We start from the raw sequence: 11,245 nt of genomic DNA, 5'->3' as shown, positions 1-11,245 counted from the left end.
ACTGCATTTGGGGAAATGGAACTATATTATGTAATTTTGAGAGGGAAATTGTATCAAGTAATTATTGTAAAAGAAGGTCAGAAATAGCTTCTTTTAGTCTTTCTTCATCTTCTTGGCTTTCTATTATTTTCCACACTTTTGTCTATATCTCTTTCTTTACTATTTCTTTCTACTTTTTTTTTTGTATATATAAAGTCATCATTTGAATAGTTATCATTCCATCTCCAACTTCTGTATCTGCATCTCTTTTGATCTGAGTTCAGGGATGGAAGTTACAGTTTTTATTCTTATGAATGACCTAAATGGGATTAGATAGTGAGAAAACACCCTCGACATTTCCATGGCATTATTTCTGACAATCTAGAAGGAACAGTTTACTGTGTTTTTGCACATTCTGAACAGTGTGGCTCCAAACAGGGATATGCTACTTCAAGGGGAATCTGTCTGGCCATTATGTTAAATCCAAGAGGAAAGCTTTGGGTTCACATCATTGGAAAAGACAGGTGGAAACCTGAAGGATGGGCTTCTTGGTTATAGCTTGCCATCTCAGGTCAGGTTAAGTGCTGTTTACCTTTTAGGAATATAGCCTGCCCAGAATGTATGGAATGGGTGACATACAGAAACCAGTATGAATGAATTGATAAATAAACTGCTGTACCTTTGTGAATGAGCTAACTAGTATAACTTGAATATTGTTGCTTCAAATCTAATTATCCATATTAGTTTAATTCTCTAATTTTAATTTTAGATCGGATATAATCCATCATAATTGACATGAATAACACTGTGAAAAAAAAAATTTACAATGCATTGAATGATCTCTTTGAGACAGAATTAAAAGAATTTAAATGGAGGCTAAATTTTATTGATTATAATGGAAAGCCAAACATTTCTAAAGCTTCACTGGAGAAAGCAAAGGCACAAGACATTGTAGATCTCCTGATTCAACATTATGGAGAAGATGCTCTAGAGGTGTGCATTGATGTCCTTCGAGAATGCAATAAAAATGATCTTGCAGAAAAACTTGAAGAAACTGGACAGAAAGGTAAGCAAACCCAAAATATTATAGAAATGATCTCTCCATTTAAGATCAAATGGCAATAAAGATCCATTATCATTTCTTTGCCACTGAATCTTGCCATTTGATAATGTTGATCATAATATCCCTTTAGCTTAGTAGTGTTGGGAAAGAGTTGAGTGGCAATTCTTCTTCCAAGCAACCCAGAAGTGGGAGAGAGGTCAAGGGCACTGTCAGCTACTATAATTTTCACCATTGTGGGCCATTCAAGTCCATCAGAAAAGAAAAAGGGGAAAGAGGAAAATAAATGTATAGACATTTGTGTAGACCATTTGTAATGTATATAATGTTAAGACCCATAGTGGCACACTGGTTAGAATGCAGTTCTGCAGGGTATCTGCAGTTCAGCAGTTTGATTCTCATTGACTCAAGGTTGACTCAGCTTTTATTCTTCTGAATTCAGGAAAATGAGGATCCAGATTTTTGGGGGCAATATGCTGACTCTGTAAACCACCTAAAGAGACCTATAGAACACTGTGAAGCAGTATATAAGTCTAAGTGATATTGCTAAACATTCGTAGAAGTTATAAACCCATGCATTTACTTATTTTTTAAAAAGATACTCTATGACTTACCCATTTTTTGTGTATTTCACTAATTCTAATCCATCTTTTGTTGCAGATGTTGATGCTCACCAACTTCCAGATTTATCAGGTAAGGCAGGAATCATTCAAAGGGTCACTGAATTATGTTTAAAACTAATTCAGCATGATCATTTCCTTTCCTCTCCTTTCCCCATCTATGCAAAGTATTGTGAATGGGGAAAACTCCAGGAGGTTTTGTGGTGTTGACCATGAAAAAGAAAGCGAGGACGGGAGGATTCCAATACTTCCTGCCAGCTTCCCAAAAGGAAATTCAGTGGGGAAGCTGGCAGGAAGTTTGGCCCCATTGATTTTTTTTGCTCTCCTTTATCATTCTCTTTTTCTGCTTAGATAAGGAAATATTTAAAATGATTACCCAACAATGTAGAGGTTTCTAGTATTATAATATAATTGTCCATGGATAATTTCTGTTAATACACAATTTACTCAGAATTTGTAAGTTACATGAAGTCTTCTGTCCATTGGCTAATTGAGGCCATAAATATTCCTTTGCAATCTTAAAGTCTCCTACTGCTAAGAATGCTAAGAATGGCAGAGAGAATCCATTTTTGTTTTCCAGCCACAATTTCCATGAAATAGTCAAAGAATATAGCCATCACCAAACATTAAAATGCAAAACCTCTGTTCCAAATTTAATAATATTAAGACATTTCAAAAATGTATTTTTAAATGAGATATGATTCCTGTTATGTATATCTCATAAATGGCAATGGTTATTGATTCCTTTTCTATACAAATGTAATTGGGATCCCCACCCTATCGCCAGCCACCTGGAGCTCTAATCAGAGGTGGGGGTGGCAGCAGCAAATTCAAAGCAGCAGGCGAAAGGTAAGCAAGGATTCCCGTCAGCATTTTTTCAGCTCAGTAGAAAAAGAGCTGCAAGCTCACCCCCACCACCTGAATCCCCAAGCAGAAGAGGTCCTTGGCTGTTGCGAAGAACCTGTGGCTCTGGGTGCACCACCCCAAGCTGGCATGGTGTACCCAGAGTCACCGCTTCTTCACAACGGCTGAGGACGGAAGAGTTTGCTCAGGAGATCTGTGATCTGATGGGAGAGTGGGAGGAGCGGGCTTCCTTGCCAGGCTTGAGGCGGTGGAGCTGTTATCTGAGGGTGAGATCAATCCCTGGCTGCCTCTAGGTTAGGGTGGAGAGCCACCTTGAGCCTCCTTCTCTTGGTCTTCTTGTGCCGGGAGCATCCTTCTCTGGGCAGAAGCAAAGAAGAAGAAGAGTTGCTGCCCTCCTCCTCCTGTGGCTCCTGCCCAGTGCTCTCTCTCTTCTCTGATAAGGATCAGTGACCAGGGATTTTCTGCCTCATGTGTGCCGGACTGACCGACCATGTAACTTTCTCAACCACCCCCCCTGGGAATCACCCCAGAGAGAGAGAGAGAATAAAAGGGGGGAGGGGAGGGGAGGGAGAGAGAGAGAGAGAGAGGGAGGGAGAGAGAGAAGAATTTGCCCACCCGCAAGCTGTCTTCACCCAGGAAGTGCAGGTGCTGCTATGACATGTGTCTTGCTGTGCCACCCCCTAAAGTGAAGGAGTCACTGAACACAAACTGCCCACCTGTGTTCAAACCAGCCCGCCTTCTCTCTCCTGGATGGGGAGGGAAGATCTCTCCCAAACTGTCTTCTTTCCTGCCCTCCTTCATCATCAATTTATAGGGGGAGGTAATGGACTGTTCAGTGCTAAGGTACAAGCAGCTGCGGCGGTGGTGAAAGTGAGACTTCTTTGCCAGCCTGCCAGCTGGCAAAACAGAAATTTTTGCCTGGTTAGATGGGCATCACTAAGTGGGGGTCCATGTGACTGAGTGGGCATGTGCATGAGTGGTGTCAAGTTGGCCTCGCCCACTCAGTCACATCCTTTCCCTCCCCCACCTAGCCATGCCCACTGAACCGGTAGTACAATTTTTTGAAACCCACCCCTGGATTCATTACATTGTCAGCCAGATTTTCAGACTGGGTTTGGCATTTTTGTCTACCTATCAAGCTTTTACCAAGAACTTGGGATAGGTAGATGTGGATGTTTGATGGTGTTATAGATATTGTCACAGGATGGAAGTTGCTCCCAGTAAAGCTGCCTTTTGCTATTGACTGATGGCACTTTGTCAATGCCAATGGTGTCCAAGTGGTGCTCCATTTGTTTTGGGATTGCATCTAAGACACCTATTGCTATTGGTACTACCCTTGCTTGCCTTTACCACAGTCATTCTATTTCTATTTGTAGGTCTTTGTATTTTGTTTTCTTCTCCCATTCTTTCTCTTCTATTCTTCTGTCTCCAGGCACTGTCACAGCCACTAGCCAGACTTTTTGGTCTTTCCTATCAACAATCTGGGGTGTTATATGGCAGGTGCCTCTCTATTTCAATTCTAAAATCTCAGAGCAATTTAACTTCTTCATTTTCTGTTAAACGGAAAGAGAGAAAGGGGTCCAGATTTCTCAGCTGGGATAATGTCCCAGCTGAGTGAATGAATTTTGGATCGAAGCAAGCTGCATTTGAAAGCAAGTTGTCTTTATGGTTTCAGGAAGGCCAGACCTACGGTGGTGTAGATCAGTGTTCCTGGGTGAGCTGACAGCGACATACAGTAAGTGTACATTTTTTATACCATTTTCCTCTTTGAAGTCCTTTTGTTTTCTTTGTACTATTGTTTTACCACCTTTTGTGTGTGCCTTTGCTAATGGCTCTAATCCTGTCTTGTGTTTTGTTATTCCTCTGCCCTAAAGTACTTCCCATGGGGCAGGGATGAGCCCACGTGTCCTTCTACTGTATTTCCTATTTTTACATTTCTGCCCTGAGCTAATCATTCTTTGTTGCCACTCTGACCTTTTCCTTTGCTTAAGGGTAACATCTTCCTGCCCTTCCTAGGTCTTTTGTATTATTTTCTACTCTGCAGCTATTCCTAATTGTCCTGATATCCTGGTAATTATTCTCAGGAGGTTTCTTTTAGAATGTATGCTGGCTTTGTTATTCTAGTGACTTCCAGTTTGGTTATGGGCTGTACTGGTCTACCTAATGCAACACTGTCTTGATGAAGTTCCCTTCCCACAATCCTTTTTTTTTTTTTTTGAGTTGACAGAAACTATACGTGTTCTTCCACCTTTTCTGTTTCTAGTGTAGTGTCTGAGTATACTTGGTACGCATGGTCAATCTGAATCATCATGAGGGCTGCCTGGTGGCATCTGGTAAAGGGGTGGGTGGGTCAGCAAGTCCTTAAACAGGTCAGGCAGGGAGGAATGCAATGACAGAGGCAACACATGAGGGCCCCTATGATACAAACAGCAACGATTCCTGTCAGTAAAATTTTGAGCCAATGGAAGTCTGGAAGCCAGGAAAAGAGCCAGGAAAAATCTAGGGATGATTGGTTATGGCCAATATTTTGGGCCAGTTCTTTCAGGTGGTGGATGTCCTTTTCTATAATTTCCGAGCTTTGGTCTAAGTTGAAACAGCACAACCCCCTGAATTCCTCACAGCCATCATTATGTTTTAATAGTAAGAAATCTATTGCTGCACGATTCTCCAGGGTGGCTTCTCGAACTTGCCTTAGCTCTCGGTTTAAGGCATCCAGGGCATGGGAGGTTGAATTTAAACTTTTCGGTAGGGTACATGCCAGGCTATTCAAATTTCTGGACTTCCGCACTGCTAGTCCTGGCACTCCCACTAGTGATATGGCCAATGAGACATATTCAGCTGTCGTTAGCAGTGACACTTTGGAGTCGCAAGCTGTGTGAAAGGCCCTTCGGTGTCGCCTCTGTAGGGAGGGCATTAACATGATTAATTTGCCCAGGGTGCATGGTCCCCTGTGGAATTAACTGGTAAGTATGAGTAGGCCTGCAGACCACACAGCATGAACCAGCTGTGAGGTAGCCTCACATAGCTATAGGAGTAGGAGATGTGCTCAGTGTGGTTGCATCTAAGGTCTGTATTGTTTAGGTTGATGCACTTTTCGCCTTCCTGTGCTTTGCATCCTTCAATTCTAAAACATCATGGTGAAGTGGTGACAGCAGCTATGTGAAGGGTGTACATATCTTTAGTTCTAGAGATGTTTCCCCAATCATAAATGTTCAAATATGATGGTGTGATGGGGAAGTGTCTAAGCCTTGTGTGATTGTGGATGGCTTGGGGTCTTACTGCTACTCCCATTAAACATGTCTTGAGGATGTCTTTCACTGATCTCCCCCATTCTAAACAGAAATCAGTAGTGTTGAGTACCTCTTTTACTAGGTACTCCCAGATGTTACCCTTCTCTGGGATGAGATTTGGTTCCAGGAATGCTGTTACTTGGGTTATAGTTGACAATATACAACAAAGGTTACATAAAAGTTTTAGAATGGGTTTCTTCCCCCCCCCCCATAGTATAGCTAAATCCCCTCCACCCCCCCTTTTGTTTTTTGTTTTGTTTTTTGTTGTTGTTTTTGTAAGGGTGGCACAAGGTAGGAGAGGGAGATAGGGAGAAACAAAAGGGTAATTGGGAAAATGTAGGGAAAGAGTCCAACCGGGGGGGGGGGGGGGAGAGAAAAAAAATCTCTTGTTAGGTTTCAAAGTTCTTTGGTGTCAAAAATGTTTCCAGAGTCCACTGTTGGGTTTCTAGGTTTCTTTTTAGTTTGATTGGTGGGATCTCAGTGCTGAGGTCTATGACTGCTGGCTTGGCGTGAATCCAGTGGATCCAGCAGTCTTTTTCTGCAACTTTAATGGCCGTCTGTGTAGTCAGTAAATTTGGTAGGGCCCTGTCCATTTGGGTTGGAGTGGTGAGGTCCTTGTAAAGAATTTTATCCACACAGAATCGCCCGGCTCGAAGGGATGTAGGTTCTCCTCCAGAGGCAGCGTCTGGGTAAAGGCACTCTGTGTCCACAGGACCTGCAGTCTCTTGTGTAGGGCTTTAAGATAAGAAGAGAGAACCACATCCTCCCCTATCTAAGTTCAGTGATTGTGGGTCCAAGCCCTTCAGGGTGTCTGGCGGTCGTCCAAAAAGTATCTCAAAGGGAGAGATCCCTATATCTTGCCGTGGCCTTGTTCTGATGTAGAACAGGGCAATGGGCAATACCTTTGGCCATGAAAGGTGTGTCTCCTGACAGAGTTTGCCCAGTAGAGTCTTGACCTCCCTGTTCTGGTGCTCTGTCCCGCTCGACGAGGAAGGCGAATAAGGGCAGTGGAGGTTCTGGGTAATGCCCAGGGCTTGAAATATGTAATTAAGGACCTGAGCTATGAAATGTTTGCCCCTATCCATATCCAGAACACTTGGTACTCCAAATCTGGGTACGATATCTTTCATAAGGTGTCTGGCGGTTTCCAGGGCTGTGGCATGGTGGCAAGGGAAGGCCTCTACCCAGTGTGTCAATTGGTCCCGACATACAAGTGCATATTGGTAACCATCCGCCTTGGGTAATTGGATTAATCCATCTGCACTCTTTTGAATGGTCTTTGTGCCCATGGTCTGCCCCCTTCATGAATACTCTTCCTGGATGTGCTGTTATTGGCTTGGCATGTTTGGCAGGTGCCAACCACTTTAGTTGCCTCACTATATATCCCTGGTGCATGCCATACCCTCCTTGCAGCATCTACTATTGCCTCCGTCCCACAGTGGCCTTTTGAGTGCAGCCTCTGGCAGATTAGTCTTATGAGGCGGTGTGGGGCTATTGGCCTGCCATCCAGGACCCTCCAAAACCCTTCTGCAAAAATTGCACCTAATTTCTTTTCCCACATTTTCACTTCCCCTTCCTCTAAAAAGTCTGCATAAGGGATTTCAGGATCAGCTCCTATGGCTGGTGCTGTTATATTGTGAGGGAGGGACTGTGTAGCTACCCACTTTGCTGTAGCATCAGTATATTAATTCCCTTTCGTGATTAGAGAGTCATCTGTTTGGGGGGCTTTGCAGTGGATGACTGCCAAGGATTTTGGTAATTGGATGGCTTCTAGTAGTTTGGAAACAAGGGTTGTGTTCAGAGGTGGGTTCCTACCGGTTCGCACCAGTTCGGTAGAACCGGTTCGTCAAATCTACTGAACCGGTTAGAAGAGGTTCCACCAGTGGACCCGGAAAGCAGGCCACACCTACAGAAAGAGGTTCCAAAAATTTTTGAAACCCACCAGACAGACACACACAGAGACAGACTCACAGAGAGAGAGAAAGCGAAAGAAAGAAAGAAAGAAAGAAAGAAAAAAAGAAAACGTGAGAGAGAGATGAAAGGAAAATACGAAAAAGGGACAGAGAGACAAAAGGAAGGAGAGAGAGAGAGAGAGAGAAAAAAAACACATGGACGGCAAGCCACTCCCACCAGGTCACATGGCTGGCAAGCCACTCCCACAAAGGAGGCCACACCCACAGAGTAGGTTCGAAAATTTTTTGAAACCCACCACTGGTTGTGTTGTGACTCAGCAGTTCTGCTGAGAGTCTTTTCGGGATACAAGATTCAGTGTGGAGCTGGGGCTTGTGGGAGGAAGTTTGGACATAAAAGGACAGATGCTGCCACGCCCCAGTCGCTGGAGTCAACGTCGTTCCTTCGTGTGTTCTTTGTTTGGTACAACATTGCTGGCTTATTAATCATGATTTATGTTTGTTACACTTGGATAAGTGCTTTGGTGTTTCATGTAAACCTGAGTCGGAGAGACTTCGGAAGAAGTGCATTGAATTGTAAGAGTTTTGTTTTGCATTCTTGTCGGAGACTGGTATTTATGCTATTTCTGGGCTCGAAGCCAGTTTGAACTGTGAACTGATAAAGAAAGACTCCTTTTTAAGTTGCCTGCCTGCGTTTGTTAACGAGCCATGAAGAGGGGGGACAGAATAGGTTGCATGGGCTATTTGGTGGCCAGCTGATGTTAGGAACCCCCGTTGTTTCCATAAGGCACCTGTAGCATGGCAGACCCTGAACGCATATTTAGAGTCGGTATACACGTTGGTAGACCGATCCCTCGCGGCTTCACAAGCTCTTGTTAAGGCAATGAGCTCAGCCGCTTGTGTGCTGTGTGATGGGGGGAGTGGTTCTGCCCAGACAATTTCATGGAGTGAAACTACCGCAGCTCCTGCAACCCTTTTCTCGTTATAGATATATGAGGAGCCATCCGTGAAGAGCTCATAATCTGGATTTGGTAACGGGGTGTCAGTTAAGTCTGGAGGCGGCAGTTCTGTGTCCTGTATCAAGTGGAGGCAGTCATGGAAGCTTTCATTTGATTGTTCTATGGGCAGCAAGGTAGCCGGGTTTAAAGTGCTGCACCGTTCAAATGTAATGTTGTTGGAAGTGAATAGTTCGGCTTCGTATTGCGCTAAGTGTTGTTGCATGAAGGCTTGGGTTTGGGATTTTAAAAGAATGGCAAAGACCTCATGGGGCACCGTTAAAGTCAGTGGCTCTCCAAGGACTATATCTTTGGTTCATTTCACTATCTCTACAGTGGCTGCTACTGTTCTTAAACAGGGCAGTGTTCCCTGAACCACTGGGTCTAACTTTACTGAATAGTATGCTACTGGTCGTTGCGCTGGACCGAAGCATTGAGTTAGAACTCCTGATGCGATCCCTAATTTTTCATGGATGAATAGGGTGAATGGTTTAGTGTAATCAGGAAGACCTTATGCGGGGGCTGAGGCTAATGTTTTTTTTATTCTTTTGAGGTTTTGGTCTAAAGAGTTAGACCAGGTCACAGGGTCTGGCATGTCCTTCGTGAGTAATTGTGTTAAGGGTTTAGCCAGCTCCCCAAATGATGGGATCCAAGGATGACAGAATCCCAAGACCCCCAGTAGGGCTCTTACTTGTCTTTTTGTCTGGGGTTTTTCCGTTGCCAGAATGGTTTCCACCCAGCTAGGAGCCAATTTCCTCACGCCTGGAGCGATAATATAGCCCAGGTATGTCACTTCCTTTTTCAGGTATTGTAATTTGGAGGGGGAGGCTTTATGTCCCCTCTCTGCCAGGGATCTCAGTAAGTGAAGTGTATCAGTTTTACATGCTTGCTCACTTGTGGATGCTAGTAAGACATCATCCACATATTGAATCAATACTGATTTTTCAGGCAGTGAAATAGAGGATAAATCTGCCTTTAGGATCTGTGAAAAAAAGGTGGGAGATTCCGTATAGCCTTGAAGCAGATGGGTCCATGTGTATTGTTGCTCCTCCCAGGTAAAAGCAAAAAGATACTGTGATGCTTGATCCACTGGGATACTGAAAAAAGCGGAGCACAGATCTATAACTGTAAAATGGGTTGCTGCAGCTGGAACTTCCATGATTATTGTGGCTGGATTAGGGACTATGGGGGCTCGAGGTATCACATGGTTATTACCATAAAAAATTTATTTTCCATTTTCATAGCATATAATCATGTTTCCCCCCCCCACTTGACAGCTCGTTAACAAATGCAGGCAAAACTTAAAAGGAAGGCTTTTCTTTATCAGTTTTCAGTTCAAACTGGCTTTGAGCCCAGAAAATAACATAAACACAAAACTCCGATAAGAATTCAAAACAAAAGCTCTTACAAACTTGGCAGTTCTTTTGCAGTCTTCACAGATCAGATTTACATGAAAACACCAAAGCATTTATCCAAATGTAACAGGCATAATTACGAGTAATAAGCAAGCAATATTGTAGCAGACACGGAACACACAAAGGAACGAAAGAACGTATGTTGACTCCAGCGACTGGGGCATGGCAGCATCTGTCCTTTTATCTCCAAAAATCCACTCACAAGCTCCAGCTGCATACTGAATTTTGTATCCTGAAAAAGCTCTCAGCATAACTGCTGAGTCACAACACTATCCCCTACCACAGGGCCCTTTCCCCGGGGTCCGATGGTCAGGATCATGTGTCCCCAAGATGACCCACACTCATTTCCCTTGGTGCCTTTTTCATGAATTCCAAACCTCTGGAGGCATAGCCCCCTTGCATTGGAACTCTTTCAGTATCTGGTGGCCACCATGTTTCCTTCCGCCCTTCCCGGCGTTGACACCCCATCCAGGGACATCCACCCTCCACAAGCCCGACTTACCACCCCTCCTACCGTCAGAGGTTGATGGCAACTCTACCGACTGTGGCCAAGCTTTCACTCCCTGTCTAGGGTCTTCCACCCTCTGCAAGGCTGACCCACCAACCCCCTTTCCGTCGGAGGTTGACGGCAGCTCTACCGACTGTGGCCGAGCCTTCACTCCCTGTTTAGGGTCCTCCACCCTCTGCAAGGCCAATCCACCAACATCCTTTCCGTCGGAGGTTGACGGCATCTCTGCCGACTTCGGCCGAGCCTTAACACCCTGTCCAGGGTCCTCCACCCTCTGCACGGCTGACCCACCAGTCTCCTTTCCATCGGAGGTTGACGGCAGCTCTGCCGACTTCGGCCGAGCCACCACGCAATCCCCTCCCGCAGAGCCTTTCCCCCAGCTTCGATGATCAGGGTGTGGCCCAGAAGGTTTGATGACGGCCTCCCCAGAACACAGTTCAAGACCCCAGCACCCCACCGGGAACCCAGAGACAATGTCCAGTGCTGCGGGAACCATAGTCGACAAAGACTGGAATCTCGGCGGAGTTCTCTTTGGAGACCTGGCCCAATGACACTGGACACATGATTTCACGCACCTCCGTACATCATCTTTCAGATGGGGCCA

General features: G+C 44.7%; 1 protein-coding gene across 1 annotated transcript in view; it reads left to right on the top strand.

Annotated features, from left to right (window-relative positions):
* Positions 1-774: 774 nt before the first annotated feature.
* Positions 775-11,245, top strand: part of LOC148049546 (NACHT, LRR and PYD domains-containing protein 12-like) — a 132,113-nt gene continuing 121,642 nt past the window's right edge. Inside the window, exons 1-2 of the mRNA XM_087703989.1 lie at positions 775-1,045; positions 1,700-1,732. Of these exons, the coding sequence (XP_087560115.1) occupies positions 775-1,045; positions 1,700-1,732 (304 nt within the window). The remainder of the gene's footprint in view (positions 1,046-1,699; positions 1,733-11,245) is intronic.

The sequence above is a fragment of the Thamnophis sirtalis genome, unplaced genomic scaffold (genome assembly GCF_051295495.1).
Source record: "Thamnophis sirtalis isolate CommonGarterSnake01/CBP01778 unplaced genomic scaffold, rThaSir2_p1.2 scaffold_1, whole genome shotgun sequence".
Taxonomy (NCBI): Eukaryota; Metazoa; Chordata; class Lepidosauria; order Squamata; family Natricidae; genus Thamnophis; species Thamnophis sirtalis.
Note: the sequence above shows the minus strand (reverse complement) of the source record. Positions and strands in the feature narration are given on the sequence as shown.